Source organism: Rhincodon typus, chromosome 38 (genome assembly GCF_021869965.1).
Source record: "Rhincodon typus isolate 14 chromosome 38, sRhiTyp1.1, whole genome shotgun sequence".
In the NCBI taxonomy this organism is placed as follows: Eukaryota; Metazoa; Chordata; class Chondrichthyes; order Orectolobiformes; family Rhincodontidae; genus Rhincodon; species Rhincodon typus.
The window spans coordinates 5,160,177-5,179,834 of NC_063369.1; the positions used below are offsets into that span (position 1 = coordinate 5,160,177).

At 46.9% G+C, this 19,658-nt stretch overlaps 1 protein-coding gene across 1 annotated transcript in view; it reads right to left on the bottom strand.

Annotated features, from left to right (window-relative positions):
- LOC109916792 (collagen alpha-1(V) chain-like) overlaps positions 1-19,658 on the bottom strand; it is a 259,059-nt gene that overhangs the window by 57,528 nt on the left and 181,873 nt on the right. The window contains exons 29-37 of the mRNA XM_048617801.1: positions 19,147-19,191; positions 15,345-15,398; positions 12,815-12,868; positions 10,557-10,610; positions 9,370-9,477; positions 7,611-7,700; positions 4,568-4,621; positions 3,215-3,322; positions 1,637-1,744 (exon numbers count right to left, since the gene is read on the bottom strand). Coding sequence (XP_048473758.1) covers positions 1,637-1,744; positions 3,215-3,322; positions 4,568-4,621; positions 7,611-7,700; positions 9,370-9,477; positions 10,557-10,610; positions 12,815-12,868; positions 15,345-15,398; positions 19,147-19,191 — 675 coding nt within the window. The remainder of the gene's footprint in view (positions 1-1,636; positions 1,745-3,214; positions 3,323-4,567; positions 4,622-7,610; positions 7,701-9,369; positions 9,478-10,556; positions 10,611-12,814; positions 12,869-15,344; positions 15,399-19,146; positions 19,192-19,658) is intronic.

Below are 19,658 nucleotides of genomic sequence, written 5' to 3' on the forward strand. Positions count from 1 at the left end.
TTATCTGCTTTCCGGAGGGACAACTCTCTCCGTGACTCCCTTGTCCGCTCCACACTCCCCTCCAGCTCCACCACACCCGGCACTTTTCCCTGCAACCGCAGGAAGTGCTACACCTGCCCCCATACCTCCTCCCTCACCCCCATCCCAGGCCCCAAGAAGACTTTCCACATCAAGCAGATGTTCACCTGCACATCTGCCAATGTGGTATACTGCATCCGCTGTACCCGGTGTGGCTTCCTCTACATCGGGGAAACCAAGCGGAGACTCGGGGACCGCTTTGCAGAACACCTACGCTCGGTTCGCAACAAACAACTGCACCTCCCAGTCGCGAACCATTTCAACTCCCCCTCCCATTCCTCAGACGACATGTCCATCCTGGGCCTCCTGCAGTGCCACAACGATGCCACCCGAAGGTTGCAGGAACAGCAACTCATATTCCGCTTGGGAACCCTGCAGCCCAATGGTATCAATGTGGATTTCACAAGTTTCAAAATCTCCCCTCCCCCCACCGCATCCCAAAACCAGTCCAACTCGTCCCTGCCTCCCTAACCTGTTCTTCCTCCCACCTATCCCCTCCTCCCACCTCAAGCCGCACCTCCATCTCCTACCGACCAACCTCATCCCGCCCCCTTGACCTGTCCGTCCTCCCTGGACTGACCTATCCCCTTCCTAACTCCCTACCTACACTCACCTTTCCTGGCCCCATCCCCGCCTCTTCGACCTGTTTGTTTCCTCTCCACCTATCCTCTCCTCTATCCCTCTTCTATCCGCCTCCCACTCTCTCCCTATTTATTTCAAAACCCCCTTCCCCTCCCCCTTTTCTGATGAAGGGTCGAGGCCCGAAACGTCAGCCTCTCTGCTCCTATGATGCTGCTTGGCCTGCTGTGTTCATCCAGCCCTGCACCTTGTTGTCTCGGATTCTCCAGCATCTGCAGTTCCTACTATCTCTCTCTCCTTCCATTGGCTTCTGCAGCTTGTTATTCCTGGGGTAGGTTGTTAGCTTGTCACCAGAGGCTGTAGCTTGAGGGGTCCCATTCCACGTGAAGCATAGCTGTCTGGGAAACTCTCCCACCCTCAACACCCACCACAGGAGTATGAGAAGGATCTCCATGTGGACTCTCAATTTGTTTGGCTATGCTATGAACACACCTTCCTTGGCCAAGAATATCTGGAAAGAGACTCAAATTCAGAGCACAAGGCTCAGAGGAGGGGCATTACCTACTGTGCCACAATACCACTGTAGGGCACCTGATTGGAAATCCATCGTGCGCAGGAGTGAGGAGAAGCATGCTAGTCAGGATACAGTACAGCATGAACAATAATCCGCATACAAATGTGTAACGGGATACTGTCAGCATGAAACTCAAACCACTGACTCCATCCTCAGGGCAGTCCTTTTAGTGATCCTGCCATCGGGACACCATCACAGCTCAGCAGATCACCGCGATCTCACTCGAAGGCAGAGCAAACCTGATGGGCTGAATGGCCTACTTCTGCTCCCCTGACTTGCGACATACCCTTTGTGCGCGCAAAACCCAGCTAACCGCTCTAACAACACTGCAAACACGATTGACCTATGCACGCTGAGGTGAGCAAGTCTATCACAGGTGAGCGTACAAAAGAAAATCCTGTGTACCTTGTCCCCATAATCTCCCGGCGGGCCCTGAGAACCAATTGGACCCGGTAAACCCATGGCACCTTGGACGCCATCGTCACCTGCAGGACCTGGAAGACCTTTGTCACCCTGTACATGAAAACAGAAACAGGGTCAATGATGGATATGTTTAATCTGTCTTGTGCATCTAGCCCATCAGTGGATGGCCATACGACTAAAACATATCAACTTGGCAAGGCAAACGTGACCCAATCCATAGCAAACTCATGTCTTCTCCAGCTTTCGGTCGCTTTTAAACAGACGATGCCCCCTCATGTGGAGCAGCATATTCCATTCACAGCTTGAGGCTGACATTTCAGTTGACCTATTTTTAAGTAAAGGGACTCTGCCCTGGGCATACAAATTAAAACATAATACCACGGACGCTGGAAACCAGAAATGAAAGCAGAGAGTGCTGGAGAAACTCAGCAGGTCTGGCATTGTCTACGGAGAGAAAAAGCCGAGTTAACGTTATGAATCTGGCACAACTCTTCTTTGGGACAGACAGGCTGGTTCACTTGCGGGGATCCAGAGGCAAACTAATTCTCAGCTGGTGGAAGTTTGCTGAAATTTGACTAAAATAGAGGACTCCAATTGCTGGCTTTTCTTTGGGTTTCAGCGACTAGGATGTCCTTCCGGGGAGAGAAGCAAAATCAGAAATTGCTGGAAAAATGCGGCAGCACAGATGCTTTCTCTGCACAGATGCTGCCAGACCTGCTGAGTTTTTCCAGCAATTTCTGATTTTGTTTCTGATTTCAAGCATCCGGAGTTCTTTGTTTTTATTTTTCCTTCCAGGGAGAGCCTGCACCTACTCAACATCAAGTGCCAACCTCAGTTAAGGGCCCAAATCTCTGGAGCAGGACTTACACACCCATTGAGAGGTGGTTGGAGACTCTAGGAATAGAGGGCATAACCTCAAAATAAGGGGTCACGCATTTAAAACCCAAATCAGGAGGATGAGGGTAGTCAGTCTGTGGAATTCTTTACTGCAGAGGGCTGTTGAGGCTGGGTCATTCATTGTATTCAAAGCTCAGCTAGGCAGATTTTTAATCAGTAAGAGAAACAAGATTAATGGGAGAGGGGCAGGTAAGTGGAGCTGAGGATTATCAGATCAGCCATGAATGGTGAAGCAGATTTGATGGACCAAATGACCCACTTCTGCTGCGACCAGTTAGCACGCATTTCTCATGCGGTATAAATTGGTGTTCCCTTTATTTTGGTGTTCTTGTGATTGTGTCCTGATGAGCGGGAGGTGAAAAGCCTTGACAACGTGTCCCTTGTTCAGCAGTACTGATGCCGTAAAAACATTGCTAACATGAGAAGGAGGAATATGTACCTCTCGCACCCAACCACCCCCCCTCCCAGTCTCTCTGGCTTGAAGCATAAACCGCCAATGAGAAGCAATGTGCATCAGGATCAACAGTTCTGATGAAGGGTCTAGGCCCGAAACGTCAGCCTCTCTGCTCCTATGATGCTGCTTGGCCTGCTGTGTTCATCCAGCCCTGCACCTTGTTGTCAACAGTAGTAGGCTTGGTTTTAGGAGCCAATGGGAAGACTTACAGGATCTCCTTTCTCTCCAACAGGGCCTGGAGGCCCTGGACCACCCGGTCGACCTGGGAGGCCAATAGCACCAGCTGGACCATTCGGCCCACGTTCGCCTGTAGACCCCTGTAGAGAGACAACAAGAGTTCAGTCATCCAATCTTGCTGCAAGTTCCTGTGAATGGCATCACCAGAATCTGACACCTCCCTCAAACCGACTAAGTCGAGGTTTCAGATGTACATTTCTGTGGGCCATTGGTTAATTCGGAGCCTTTAAGTGCACGATAAGAAATGCGTTGACGTAGCAACACAGGAAATAGGAGCAGGTGGAGGTGTCGCAGGCTCAGGACAGCTCAGGTATAGATCATCACATCCGATTCTCCATTCCATCCACCCACTATGGGTTCATTACCCTTTAGACCCAGGATTAGCCAATCTCCAGCTTTAAACAGTTAATCCAGCTTTAGCATCTCCTGTTATTTTTAATTTGGGGAGGAGATGATGGACATTGGACCGTTATACTAGAGACCTCTGTAATGCTCTGGGGATCCATATTCAAATCCCTCCACAGCAGATGGTGGAATTTGAAATCATTTTTTAAAAAAATAATTTAAAATCCTGACGAGAGCCCTGAAACCATTGTTGATTGTTGTTAAAGGTGGACTTAAGTCCTTCAAGGCGGGAGGACTGTCATCTTACATGTGACTCCAGACCCACAGTAACGTGGCTGACTCTTAACTGCCCTCTGAACTGACCCAAACAAGCTCAATTGTAACAGTAGGAGTTAAAACAAACGCACCACTTGACATCAACTAAGGCATTGGAAATGGCAGCAGCACCATCCTGACTTGGAAATATAATCGCTCTTCCTTCAGTGTCACTGGTTCAAGATCCTAGAATTCCCTCCCTGACAGCATTGTGGGTCAACCTACACCCAATGGATGGCAGCGGTTCAAGGCAGTTCACTACCAGCTTCCCAAGGGGCAATTAGGGATGAGCAATAAATGCTGCTCTGGCAAGCGATGCCTACATCTCATGAGTCATTAAACAAAAGTGTCCCCCACTTTGTATACTAACCTGTTTCCTGAGGGCCTGGTTTTAATTTTAAGATTGTGGCCCCTTGCCCTGGCCTCCTCCACCAGCAGCGAATGCTGTTCCCTACCTACCCAATCGAATCCTCAATCACATCAACCCCTTCATCCTTTACATGCCAGGGAATGTACACCCAGTTTCTCTTCATGATCCAAGCCTTGGATCTCCTGGCTTGGGAGCATGGTCATGAGATCCAGTCACCAGGGGATTGGGATCAGTCAGTCTTGAAGGAGCAGAGGATGACGAGATATATCGAGCATGTGTGAGAAATCTTACTTACTGTCAGTCCTGGTGCACCCATTGGTCCTTCTGCTCCTTTCAGTCCAGGAGGCCCCTGTAAGAGAGGAAAAATAAACCAGTTATGGTGCAGTCAGCCTGTGAACTAGATCCAGAGCTGAGACGCAAATTCTTGATTGCTAGTTTACCTATGAAATGCAGCATTGTAATTCCTTGCTTTTTAATGACCAGCACCCCAGTCTCTCAGCAATCCTGCTTTGAAGATATTTTCTAATCAACTTGGCCAGGGACATTACTAGACCCCTCCTGGGGCAGGTAGGTTATGAACCTGGGACACTACCAGTGCACCACAAATGACCCCGGTCTCTCGTTTCTTATTTTTTTCCCTCTTTTTATATTGAGAAGTACCCTTACACATAACTGGACAGTCTATTCCCCTCCCCATCATCAAACCAACCATGGTACTTTTTCACCTCCTAATCACTGCCAGTAACAATTGATGGAGACATGACTGGGGTAGCTTTTTCCTCACAGCCTGGTGATCTGTGAAAGGTCACCTGTGATCGAAACAACCAACTTATCAATACTTTCCAATCAGCCTGGTCAGAGATATTATGATGCACCTCTGGAGCAGGTGGGACTTGAACCTGGATCTCCTGGCTCAGAGGGAGGGACACTACCACTATACCACAATGGGCCCATAGTCTCTCTATTTATACCCATCTGATTCAATCAGCTAAACAACTCAACTAGTTGACATACTTTTAAAGGGGGAACTGTAATAAAAATAACATTCCTTCGAACTTATTAAATTAAAGTAAAAGTATCATTTTAGAGACAGCTAATGCTCTCCAGTTTCTGTGGTGGTCACTGATTGTGAAGGCTTCAAACATAACTTTCCCAGGATACCTGGATTTGGGTACAATCAGGGAGCACTGGCGGGCAGTCAGGTCTCATGGCACCCCTGCATGTCCCATTGTCTGGGCATGATAGTGGCCAAGGCCAGAAGAAGACCCTCAAATACACCCTTGGGCTTGCCCCTTCTCCCCTTCGCACCCAGGCATCCAAACATCAGGGGCCGAAGTGCAAACAAAACATGAGGAACACTGCCGTCAAAGAATGAAAGATGGGCTGCAAAGCTAGTGCCACCGCGTGAACGTGGGCTACGGACTCCTCCAGGGCACAGGAAGTTGGCTGAGTTCATGAACCATCTTAAGGTTCTGCTGCAACACCCTCTAAAGCCACTAGTGGTCTCTTGTTAATCTCTTCCATAGAAAGTACAAGCAGGAGTAGGCCATTCAGCCCTTCGAGCCTGCTCTGCCACTCAATATGATTGTGGCTGATTGTCCAACTCAGTCCCCATTCCCGCTTTCTCCCCCATACCCTAATGGGTAGCCAATTAAGTCAAATGAAACTAAAGAGCACATTAGACTAAATTAGTGAATATTAGGCCCTTAAATAGGCTCTGTAGCAAAATTAAAGTCCTCCAAAAGGAAACTGAAAATGAAAGTTGTTGAGAGGGACATAATGTATTTGATTCCCCCAAGCCCCATGCCTACTGTCTCACTCTGTGCTGTAGGATTCTTTAGACACAACAGGTTTATTTGACAGCAGAACTAAATAAAAGTGTCACATCAATATTTCCCATTTGCTAACTGTCACCGTGCAGTGAGAGTTCATCTCCCATCTCTGATGTGACTTTATATACAAACACTCAATGGCTCTCAATGGATCATGTGTCAATGCTACAATTATCAAACCTGTATTGTGCTGAGGACCGTAAGCATTTCATTATAATGGGAGCTCACTGGGATGACGAGAGAGACCGTGGATCAGAGTGGTCAAGGGTGACCATGCTTACATACTCATAACGAGATCACTTTAGCTCTGAAATCATCATGAATGTGATCTCCATGGGATCTGCACCCCAAACGAAAGCAACAATTTGGAGAGCATAACTCAACTTTGGAACCGGTGTCCTGGATGCTTGCCAGCTTAGCCTGGTAACTGGGTGGTAAGACAGTAGGCCAGCTTATCCTGGTAACTGGGTGGTAAGACTGTAGGCCAGCTTATCCTGGTAACTGGGTGGTAAGACAGTAGGCCAGCTTAGCCTCGTAACTGGGTGGTAAGACAGTAGGCCAGCTTATCCTGGTACTGGGTGGTAAGACAGTAGGCCAGCTTAGCCTGGTAACTGGGTGGTAAGACAGTAGGCCAGCTTAGCCTGGTAACTGGGTGGTAAGACAGTAGGCCAGCTTAGCCTGGTAACTGGGTGGTAAGACAGTAGGCCAGCTTAGCCTCGTAACTGGGTGGTAAGACAGTAGGCCAGCTTAGCCTCGTAACTGGGTGGTAAGACAGTAGGCCAGCTTAGCCTGGTAACTGGGTAGTAAGACAGTGGGACAGCTTAGCCTGGTAACTGGGTGGTAAGACAGTGGGACAGCTTAGCCTGGTAACTGCGTAGTAAGGAGTCATGCCAACCATTCAGATAACCTGTGTGTACAAAGTGGGAGCAGGAGTCTCAAGGTTGCTCCGTCGTTTAAAAAGATCAGGGTTGAACTGATCTTGATCACAATTCCACCTTCTTCTGTGGTCCCCATTATCCTCAATTCCCTTACCATTCAAATAGCTGTTTATTTGAGCACGGAATCTATTCAGAGTCCCAGACTGCACTGTTTTTAGGGGTAGAGAATTCCAAAGGTTCATGACTTGCGGAAAGGAGGCTTTTGCCATCTTCATCTGATAACCAATTTCTTCTTTTGAACCTTTGCCTCCTATTTCTAGACTCTCCCAGGGGAAGGGGCTCTCTCACAGCATCTATCCTATCAACCCCCAGCAGAACTGTGTATGTTGCAATTGGTTCACCCCTCATCCTTTGAAACCCCCCACAGAAATAGTTCCAACCTTCTCAATCTTTGCTCATAAGACAGCCCCTCCACTGCAACAATTAGCCGAATGAACTTTCACTTTATTGCTGCCAATATAAGTGATAATTAGCAGGAAATAGCTTTCCCAGAATTAAGATTGTGGCATTTTCTCGGGGGCAGTTTCTCTGCCGTTGTCCCACTTTTTGTAACAGTGAGAAGACTTACCGCAGCACCTGGCAGTCCTCGGGCCCCTGCGAATCCCCGTAATCCGTCAGGGCCAGGTTTACCAGGAGATCCAAGGGGACCGGGGTCTCCCTGCAAGATAAAAGAAAGGCTGTAACATTCCAGCAGAATTCCCACTAAAATGTCCAGCATTTTGCCTGGAATAAAACTCAATTTACTCAGATTGTCTCAATACACTTTTTTGAGCATGCCAAACATGACAATTTACAGAAACCATTTGGTCTGTGCTAGTTCTGATTGACCAAGCAGCTTAGAGATGTATTTTCCAGACACTTTTCATCCTATTGATCCCAAAGGAGAGGCAATCGCCTAGTGGTATTATCGCTAGAGTATTAATCCAGAGACCCCCAGGTAATGTTCTGGGGGCCTGGGTTTGAATCTCGCCAAGGCAGATGGTAAAGTGGAATCCAGTAAAAATCTGGAGTTAAGGCTGTCTGGGAGGAAGCCTTAGGCTATGGAATCTGCTGCCCTTCCAGGTGACTTTAGACCCACGGGAAATGTGTTTGACCCTTAACCGTTAGGGATGGGCAATAAATGCTGGCCCAGCTAGTGACATCCACATTCCTGTGAATAAATAGAGGTGTTATCAGGTCAGAGGGATACATACAAGTGGTGGCAATGTGAGGAGGAATATTGCTAAGGAGATAGTAGGCAATGACCTTGAGTTTGCTGCCTACAAGCTCGGGTTGGGTGTGGAGTTGGTGAAGATTTCAAATGAAATTTGAGGGGCATATGATGGTCCCAAATGTGAGTGCAGCTAGAGGATGAATCTGATTGATTGAATTTATTGACAGAGACCAGTTTTGGATTACAATGGGCTGAATGAGCCTTTAAAACCCTGTTATTGGTCCTGGTTACTTTTCTCAGATGACTACAAGGTTCTGGGACAATGGGAAGGAACGGTATGGCTCCAATATGGATATCAGGGTGTGGGACAAGCTTCATTTAAAAGCCTCCTCATTGTCTTCACACACAGCCAATCGGGGCCATCTGTTGTCTCAGTGGGTCCAGCAGCCTGGTCTCCCAAACCACCATCACCAATCAGAGCAGAGGAGAGCAGGGGAAGGAGAGTTCCCTACCGCGTGCAGGGAAAGACGTGAAATCACAGAAGGGAGTCTCTCTTAACTGCAGAGCATCTCCTTCACAATTCCATAGAACTTGTGGTCTGGGCTTCTGACAGCGAGCAGTGTAATTGGTTAACCTTTGGAACTTGGGGTGGGGGTGCGAGCACATTGCTGGCTATCCAGCCAATGGCACCAAAGGCATTGTTACAAAAAGCCCTAGGCTGTGATCAGTGAGTTGAGCCAGCATTATTGCTGAGCTGGGTCAGTTAGCTCAGTTGGCTGGATGGTGCATTTTTTGTTGCAATGCAGAGTAATGCCAACAGCACAGGTCAATTCCCACACCAGCTGTGGTTACCATGGAAGTCCTTCACCTCTTCCCCTCACCTGAGGTCTGGTGACCCTCAGGTTAACTTCACCACCAGTCGTCTCTCTCTCTCTCTCTCTCTGAGAGTCCTCTGGAACTATTACCATTTTACAGCTGGGAATGGGACTAACTAGCTCAGTTGACCTGAACTCAGGAAGACAGGGGCAGAGTGAGCTTGATGAGGGGACGAGGACAGAAATGGCAAACCCAGCACAACAGGATACCACCCGCTGACGGGAGTGACACAGAGGGAACGTCCCTCTCCCAATTCCGACGGAGATAAGGAGCTGCAAGATCCAGACAGCCAACTTACCTTTCCCCCTTCCTTCCCTGCGCTGCCTGGGATGCCCTGTTCACCTGGAGGTCCTGGAGCTCCAGGGTGCCCCCGTTCTCCCATTGGGCCACTGTCGCCAGCGGAACCCTGACGGATAAAAAGGAACAAGAGTCATTTCTCCAAAGAGTTTGCATTGAGATAGCACTTTTCACTCTTCAAAGTGCTTCACTGTCAACGATGTAATTTTGGAATTGTGCTCACTATTGTAAGGGTAGGAAATACCACAGCCGGTTTATGCACATCTCACAAACACCAATGAATGAATAATCTGTTTTCTCTCGCGATCTTGAATGAGGGGTAAAGATCAGACAGGGCATCACGGACAATCCTCCAGTTTGAGGGACATAGGAAACAGCAGCAGGACTGGACACCTACCAAATATGCTGAACGATTCAGTGGGTGGCTCAGTGGTTAGCACTGTTGCCTCACAGCGCCAGGGACCTGGGTTCGATTCTCAGCCTCGGGTGACTGTCTGTGTGGGGTTTGCACATTCTCCCCGTGTCTGCGTGGGTTTCCTCTGGGTGCTCTAGTTTCCTCCCCTAGGGTGGATTGGCCGTGCTAAGTTGTCCCTTGTGTTCAGGGATGTGCAGGATAGGTGGATTGGCCATGGGAAATGCAGGGCTACAGTGACAGGGTAGGTTGGGCGGGATGATCTTCAGAGAGTTGGTGCAGACTCAATGGGCCAAATGGCCTCTTTCCACACTGTTGGAATTTTATGACCATGGATGATTCTCTAACTCAAAGCCACTCTCTTACACGAGCCCCAGATTTGTTGATATCTTTAACATCTAGAAATCTACCGATCTCTATCTTGAACGTGCTCAGTGACTGAACCTCCACAGTGCTCCGAGCTATGGGATCATTTATATCCACCTGAAAAGGGACGGGTAGGCCTCAGTTTGATGTCCCATCCTCAGGATTGCATCAGCCCAGACACAGTGTTCACATTGTGAAGTCAATCTCAGACTGGGATGCTCCAGGTCAGAGGTGAAAGTGTGACCGCTGTGCGGCCATCTGCTCTGGTCAATACAGAATGTGATGGAAGACTGCTCAACATCACTGGCTGGATTCAGACCTGATCCGGGAGATGTCGGTGACGTTCCTAACTCAACTCAACCACTCCGTCTTCCCCAACCCCGGTCTAGGGCTGGAGCCGCTCAGCTTACCTGGGGTCCCACAACTCCAGGGGGACCGGGTGGTCCGGTCTTGCCTTGGAAACCCTGGAAACGAAAGGAAAGGGAAGTGAACTAATCTGCAACTGGGGAAAGAGAACGCCAGGATTCAGGAATGGTTACCCAGCTGAGGAACTCCATCGGGAAACAGGCCCCAAGAGTTTGTGCCCCTGCCTTCATCCCCTCCCCACCAGCCTCCTCCCCTGATGGCCATCATCTGAGTCATGTTCATGACCTGTCCCTCAATGGTGGACAACCGATAGGAATGCAGCAACAGGAGTAGGCCATTCAGCCCATTATGTCTACCCTGGCATTCGACACTGTTATGGCTGATCACACACTTCAATACCTTTTACCCAAGCCATCCCAATAACCCTGTACAGCACGCGTCATCAAAAACTTAACAATATTTTCCTTAAACACAAAGACTGAGTTTCCACACCCAAAGAATCACAATCCTCTGAGTTAAATAATTTCTCCTCATCTCAGACCGAAGTGTGAGACTCCTTTATTTTTAAAACATGCATCCCTGGTTTTAGACTCTACAACCAGGAGAAACATCTTATCTGCACCTAACCTGCCCATCCCTTTAAATAGGTTGTAAGTTTTAATGAGATCACCTCTCATTCTTCAAAACTCTAGAGAGAAAACTGGCCTAGTTTGCCTAATTTCCCTCTCTATAGTACAGTCCCGCTATCCCAGGAACAAGTCTGGTGAACCTTCATTACACTCCTTCTATGGCAATAATATCCTTCCTGAGGTAAGGAGACCAAAACTGCACACAGTACTCCAGGTGTGCTCTAACCAAGCTCCTATATGACTAAAGCAAGATTTCAGATGCAAAACATACACAGCACATACTTGTTAACTTTATCCAAGCTAGAAGATGAAGCATAGACTGAGACTCAAAGCTTTTCCTTGACAGAGAGCTTACAGAACACAGAACATAGAACAGTACAGCACAGGAACGGACCCTTCAGCCGATGTTGTGCCTAACATGACACCAAATTAAACTAATCTCCTCTGCCTGCCCTTGGTCCATATCTCTCCATGCCTTGCATTTTCATGTGCTTATCTAAACATCCCTGAAACGCCCCATCACCTCCACCACCACCCCTGGCATTGCATTGCAGACTCCTACCACTCTCTGTGTAAAAAAACTGGCCCCTCACATCTCCTTTGAACTTATCCCCTCTCATCTTAAATGCATGCCACCACCCCCCCCCCACCCCCCCCCCTCCCCCCCCCCCCCCCCCCAGTATTAGACATTTTATCAACTCTCCCTTCAGCCTCTGCCTCTCCAGAGAAAACAACCCGAGTTTTTTCAGCCTCTCCTTGTAGCTCGTACCCTCTAATCCATGCAGCATCCTGGTAAACCTCTTCATAATTCTTCACGTACTCCCTTATGCCAGCTGACCTCTCTCTCTATTTCAATAAAGCCACAAAACCAAGAAACCCACCTACACAAAGGCAAAATCTCAAAGGAAAGTTTTTAATGAAGTGTCATTTTGTGGAATTATGATGCACATCAGCCCCTGGTCTTAGAAGGGGTCCTCTTTAAAAATATTTTTAGGCCAACTTGTTACAACAGACCAGCCGGGCATACTGGACTTGAACCTGGACCTTGTGGGCTAGGAGTAGAGACACTCCCACTGTACCACAAGAACATAGACTGGAAAACCTCTTCAGATACATACATGCACGTGCGCAGGCACACACACAAACACACAATTCATCAAATTAACATCTCTTGACTGTTTCCCTTTACCACTCAACATTAACATCCATCATTTGTTCACTTAATTCACTTGGTGTTAATAATATTAAACCACACTAAAGAGTGGGGGGGGGCAGGTCAGAAAGCATGGGATCTGGAGCTGCTACTCACCTGGGTACCTGGCCCTGATTCAGTCCGAGACGCAAGCACAGTGGCTCTGCCACCACCAACCCAGAGACAGTAGGTCCCCTAGAGTCCTGAGCTACCCCAGACCGAGGACCCGTCCCATCGTTGGCACAAACCCCTTGATCTCAGTGAAGCATCCTTGCTGCATTTGCTGTAGTAGCACCACGGCATCAGGATTGAAAGGGTGAAGGGGCTGCCACGTTCCCGTACTACCAGAAGAACATACTGAGCCACGTATCTAAGCAGTGACGAGCTTCCTTATCTACGTTTCGTCCTCTGCAAAGTCAGGACTAATGAGTGGGAAAGCTCCCTCTGCTGAAAAGCGGTACGGTCCGGAGGAGAAACTTACAGGCTCACCGCGTTGCCCGGGGTGCCCGGGTATCCCATCCTTTCCAGCGGGTCCCTGAGGAGATTGCAAGAATCAGGAAGGTGAAGCAGTATCTGTCAGACCATTCACGAGCAAGCCAAACCCTACAGCCTATTCAAAATCAACCCCGAGATGCGATTCGCGGTCGGACGGTTTGCCCCAGGTTTCCAGCATATTAATTATCTCGGCGACCGTGCCCCTGCGGAAAGGTTCCTCATGAAAAGAAACAGCAGAAGGCTCCCTCTGAAGTTTCTCCAGGACACCCAATCAGATTTATTCATGACTATGCAATGTTTATAGTCGCCACTCTTAGACTCCCTGTTATTGAAATCATAGAATCCCGACAGTGTGGAAATAGGCCATTCAGCCCATCGAGTCTACGCCACCCTTCCAAAGAGCCTACCCAGACCCACGTCCACTAGCCTTTCCCTATAATCCTGCATTTCCCATGGTTAACCCACCTAGCCAGCACATCCCTGGACACTATGGACAATTTAGCATGGCCAATCCACCCTAACCTGCACATACAGTCATAGACCTGTACAGCATGAAAACAAATCTTTTGGTCAAAATCATCCATGCCGACCAGATATCTTGAACTAATCTAGTCCCATTTGCCAACATTCAGCCCATATCCTTCCTATTCATGTACCCATCCAGACGCCTTTTAAATGTTGCAATTGTACCAGCCTCTAGCACTTCATTCCATACAGGCACCGTATTCTGTGTGAAAACGTTCCCCCTTAGGTCCCTTTTAAATCTTTCCCCTCTCACCTTAAACCTATGCCCTCTAGTTTTGGACTCTGCTACCCTAGGGAAAAAGACTTTGGCTATTCACCCTATCCATGCCCATCATCTTAAGACTGTGGAAGGAGGAAAACTCACACAGACACAGGGAGAACGTGCAAACCCCATACAGGCAGTCACTTGAGACTAGGATTGAAGCCGGGTCCCTGCTGCTGTGAGGCAGCAGTGCTAACCACTGAGCCACTGTGCTCCCCATTGGCATTGTGCTCTCTACATCTACCCTAACAACACGCCCATCATAGAAGTGATCTGGCATCAGGTCATACCCACAGCTCCTCTGCTTTCTTTTCTCTACAATGATAATCAAACCCCAAGCCTGCTCTCTTGTTCCCGACAGAAATCCCTAGCCCCTTGCTCGTTCCTTTTTGGTTTTGTTGGAAGATAAAGTAGCTTTCAGCAGGGTCACGTGAGAGTCATGTAATTATGGAAAAAAGTGCATGAAATATATTTAATTGAAACCAAGTCTAATGTTGCCTCATGGATTAAGCTGACTACATAGGAATTTACAGCCTCATGCATATAGATGAACAATTTCAATGTATCTCAGAATGGTTTTGCAAACTGTTTGCACCTGTTCCATCTACAAATTTTATTCCAAAGCTTCTTTATTTGGTTCAGTCAGATTTCATGCTGGATTTTCCTAAGCATTTGTGATTTTATGTTCTGTCTGGCTGTTGAATAGTGTGTAAACACACACAGGAGCCACACTTGTAAGGACAGTTAGTGCCAAACTGTTGCTATTCTATCTCTTGCTCAACAGCAGTCCAATCCCACATCTGCACTCACACCAGACAGAGCACTCCCAGCCAAATATCTCCTCAATAAACTTTGATCCAAATTCTTCAAGAACGGCTGGGAGGAAATAGTCCACTGCTGCTCTCTGCCATGCCCCACAACCAGAACGAGGAAGGAAGCAGTTTGCTCTTTCTTTTCATGATACAAATAACCGCTGCACCTTTCTCAACAGGGGTCGTACAGTGGCTCAGTGGTTAACACTGCTGCCTTACAGTACCAGGGACCCCAGTTCAATTCCAGCCTTGGGCAACTGTCTGTCTGGAGTTTACACATTCTCCCAGTGTCAGTGTAGGTTTCCTCCCACAGTCCAAAGATGTGCAGGTCAGGTGGATTGGCAAAATACCCTGTAGTGTCCAGGGATGTGTAGGCTAGGTAGGTTAGCCACAGGAAATGCAGGGTTATTGGGGGGGTGCGAGTAGTGTCTGGATGGGATGTCCTGCTCCCTCACTGTAGGGACTGTATAATTAAACAGAGAGGCACACCAGCCCAAGGACGCCACTCTGCAGAAAAACACCTCCACCCAAACAAAGGTCACCAAGCTCATTAATAAAACAAAGAATTGCAGATGCAAAACAAACCTCTGGAGAAACTCAGCAGGTCCTAGCAGCACCTGTGGAGAGGAAACAGACCATTCTGAAGTAAGGTCTGCTTTCCAGAGTTAATGTTTCAGGTCCAGTGACCCTGCTTCCGAATGGTCTGCTTCCTCTCCACAGATGCTGTCAGATCCACTGAGCTTCACCAACATTTATGTTTTACTGTCACGAAACTTATCCTGCACTGAGATTGAAGCAAGAATACAGGGATTCCAGATAGGTTTTCTCAGGTAGGTCTCTCGACCAGGAATCCAGCAAACCTGAAACTCTCCTCCCCGACCCTCCTGAATAAAATAGAACGAGGAAATATTACTCACCGCGGGTCCTTTGGGGCCTGGAAACCCAGTGGGTCCCTGAGGTCCTTGTGGTCCCTGAAACAATAACAAAGACACCATCAGCTTTGCTGTGATGAAACTCAGTCAGACTCCACTTTGACATGAAGAAGCGTGCAATGCCACAGTTGGGACAGTGGTTTGGGGACAACTGCTGATCATTCAGAACCAGTCCAGCAATATGCTAGATCATGAACAGATCAATACTGAGGTTACAGGTTTTGGGGCGGTAGGTTAGAAATGTTGGACAATTTGTTGAAATGTCACAAAAAGAAAGTTCACACTTTGCTTGCAGTAACTTCAATCATGGTCTCTCTAACTGGTAGAAAGTATTTAGGGACCATCTCTAAATGCTTACACTGAAACCTCAATGGGACATTGCACGTGGGTGAATAGATTTGTAGAATACTTCTTAAAACCTTAAAAAATTGAATAGTGTCAACTTAAACCTTTGAACTTTGGGAAAATGCTGAACAAAATCCAAGTAAATCGGAGTATTTGCAATCTTCAGATACAGTTGACAGTTTTATAATCTATTTTTTTACACTTACACAAAGGCAGTGCACACAAAACATAATGAGGAATCATGGTGGAGATTTCTCATGGCTGAGATTTCTCATGGCTGATCTTATAGAAACAAAGGAATGGGAGTAGGCCACTCAGCCCCCTGAATCTGCTCTGCCATTCAACAAGATCATGGCTGATCTCTGGCCCAACTCCCAATACCTGCCTTTGGATCATATTCTAGTCCTTAATGCTTCTGCTTAAATTAAAACTGTCACAGATTTAAAATTAACAACTGACCCAGCATCCACTGCTGTTTGTGGAAGAGAGTTTCAAACATCTAGCATCCTTGTGCATATAAGTGCTTTCTAACATCTCTTCTAAACAGTCTGGTCCTAATTCTCAGACTATGTCCCCCAGCTCCAGAATCCCCAACCAGTGGAAATAATTTATCTTTATCTACCTTGTCTTTTCCTGTTGATGTCTTGAAGATTTCAATCAGATCACCTCTTCTACCTTAACTCATCTTCTACCTTAACTCAGATTTCTCTTCCCATCCCAAAACATCCCTTGATTTCCTTAGGGTTCCAAAATCTATTGACCTCAGTCTTGAAAATTCCATGGATTTACAATCCTCTGAACAAAGAAATTTCATCTCATCTCAGTTGTAAATGATTGGTTCCTTATCCGGAAACTATGACCTTTGTCCTACGTTCTTAAGTCAAGGGAAAGAGCTCTTTCATTACAAATTATATTATGTCTTGTAACTGCATGACAAAGTCCCACATGGTAGTTTCCTTATACCTGACTCTGTATGTACAGCACCCTGGAATAAGAAGGTGTCTCAGAACTTGAGTAACAGGAGAAGCTAACCATCTCAAACGGCTATTTTACAGCAAACAGCCAAGTGAGATTCTTACCTAATTAGACACTGCTGTCAAACTAATATAAGTTTACATGGAATCCACACATTCAATAACAAATATTTCATGTTTACTGACCCAGCTTTAAGCCCTGTCTGGATTATTCCAATTGGTTTGGGGTGAGGATCTTCCTGACATTTGTCTCTTGTTCAACATTTCAGACTTTTCCAAAGACATTTTCATTTCACAATGGCTGCGAGGTCAGACCTGTGTTGCAACCTGACAACCAGCTCAGCAAAGAGATAGAAACAGGCTGGCTCAGGCTGAATTATTTCTCCAAAGATAGCCACCTCTCCTTGTACCTCCCATGACCTGCTTCATCCTCCCCTATCGTCTGCTTCATGGGTGTCCCCCAACTCTCGACTCTTTGCAGCTGTCACACACTGTGCTCTGATAGGAGCCCCGGACTCCCGCTCGTTCTCGACCGCAGTGTGAAGCCACGAGGAAGAGAAGCTGGGTTCCTTTCATAAAGTCCATCTGACAACAGTAAGTCAGAGCTAGAGTAACAGCAGTTTGCTAGGCATGAAAACAAACTGCCAAAGTCCACGGGAGAAGGATTCCTCCAATCTCGAGTGGGGATATCCTTGGCTTTTGTTCTCCTTGTGTGCTCTCAGAGCTTCTGCCAAATCAAACAGAGGAGAAGCTGAGCCTGAGAAAGTGCCTCTGTATATTTGTTCTGAGGGGCTGAACTGCAGGTGGGTTGAAGCTGGTCACAACCCAGGGGAAATACTTATCTTCTTTACAGAGGCAATCCTGTAGTAAAAGTTTAACCTCATTCATGTTCCTATACCTCTGACACTTTGCATATAATGCTGTCTACTGTTCTTCGCTGAATGGTCTGTAGGAGATACCATTCAATCTTTTGTACCAGTATCACTGCTAGTACCCCAGGGTAACTCAAACTAAATGGCAATCTCTTATTAATGTTTAAAAGTCACTTTACATAAGCAGTTCATGCTAAATTGCCTACAGTGTCCAGGGATGCATAGGGTAGGTGGATTAGCCATGGGAAATTCAGGGTTATGGGAACAGACTAGGATAGGGAGGGTGAGTCTGGGTGGGATGTGCTTCGGAGGGTCAGTGTGGAGTTGATGGGCTGAATGACCTGCTTCCACACTGTAGATTTCTAGGAGTTCACAGCTTACTTGCTATGACTTCAATCATGGGCTGTCTAACTGGTAGAAAAGTATTAAGGGACCATCTCTAAATGCTCATGTCCAAACCCTCTATATCGTTACATGAGACATTGTATTTAGCAGAATAGATTTATAGAATACTTTTTAAAGCCAGTAAATTAACCTTGTGAATTGCAAATGAAGGAGCCCTGCATGTCTTCTGATCAACCAATTCTGACATAGTACATTCTATCACATGTGTTGTTAATTGTTGATCTGTTATGTTTAATTATAAATGTATGGAGGGCATGAAATAGGATTTCACTGGGGCTGCTCTAGTGACCTTCAAACTAAACCACCACCAGTTATCTCTTTTTAATGAGAGAGCTGCCCTGTGGACTGGTAAGACTACAGCGGCTTTACATTTACCTATAAATAAATATTCAAACTCAGACGTGGTTGAGTTACGAAGCTCATGTATGTAATGTTCAAATCCACAAATAGATGTTAGACTGGTTAATATTGGTTCCAGTAGCTTCCTTCACCAGTTGGCTTTCCTGAGTATAACATTTGTTTCCAAGTGCCCTATCTTATCATGTTGGCTACACTGCCTGAGGGAAAATGTCCAATAAACATCTCCACAGTCATAAGTACCTACTTGCTGCTCCACAGTGGAAGAGATATGTTTGACTGCTAAAACTCACTTGAAGAAGTCTAGTTGGAGTTCCACAGAAGTTGCAGAAACAGGCCACCCATCCCAACGGTTCATACCACTATTTACACTTTACCTAAGCCTCCTCCCTATCCTCTTCGTCTAACCCCAATCAACATAACCGTCTATCTGTTTCTCCTTCATGTGGCTTTCTAGATTCCCTTTAAATCCGTCAATTCATTCAATTACTTCCATGAAAGCAAGTTCCGCATTCTTACCACTGCCTGGTTCCTCCTTATGAACACTATCGCATATTGATGGCTCTTAACCCTGGTTGCCGCACCAATTAGAATCAGAACTACAGCCACTATAACAAACTCTTATATAACTTTAACAACATTTCACAGCAGCACACACCACGACTTGTATTTTTCAGAGTAAAAGAGTCCCAACCTGTTTGTTGTCTGCTGATATTTATGACTTCTCAGTATAAATCATTCTTTGCACCATCTCCAGTTCCTTCATGGAGACCAGAACCACGCGCAGGATGCCAACAAATTCCCATGGACATGTCTTTACAGTCAAAGTCTTACCTTCTCCCCTGGGGCACCTTGTGGGCCATCGTTACCGGCAATTCCCTGCAGAAGAGCAAAAGAGGTCACTAGCAGCAAAACTAGATAGGTTGACTCTGATTAATCAAGTCACTGCCCTGAGAAATGAACCAGGGTTTGCCATGGACAGGAAAAATAGGGACCAAACCCATAGACCTTCACACCAACCAGGTTGGAGCCAACTCCAGGTCAGCATCCCTTTGGGAAAGGGTCAAGTGTGGAAACATGGACCACAATAAAGGGGTTGGGGGGTGGGGAGGGAAAAGACAAAGACTCTTGCTCAGGAACTTCTTGAGCAGTTTAAACAGCTGCCTTCACACTGCCATGGGCTCAGTTTCAAAAATGTGGTCTTGTGATCGTATGTATGGTGAACAGTCGGCTGCTGGTGTTAAAACTAGGGACTCTTGGTACCATATTTCCACAAGGTTAGGAAACTGCAAAATTACACACCAACCCTACCCGCCATGCCCACGCCCACTCCATTGCCAGGCCCA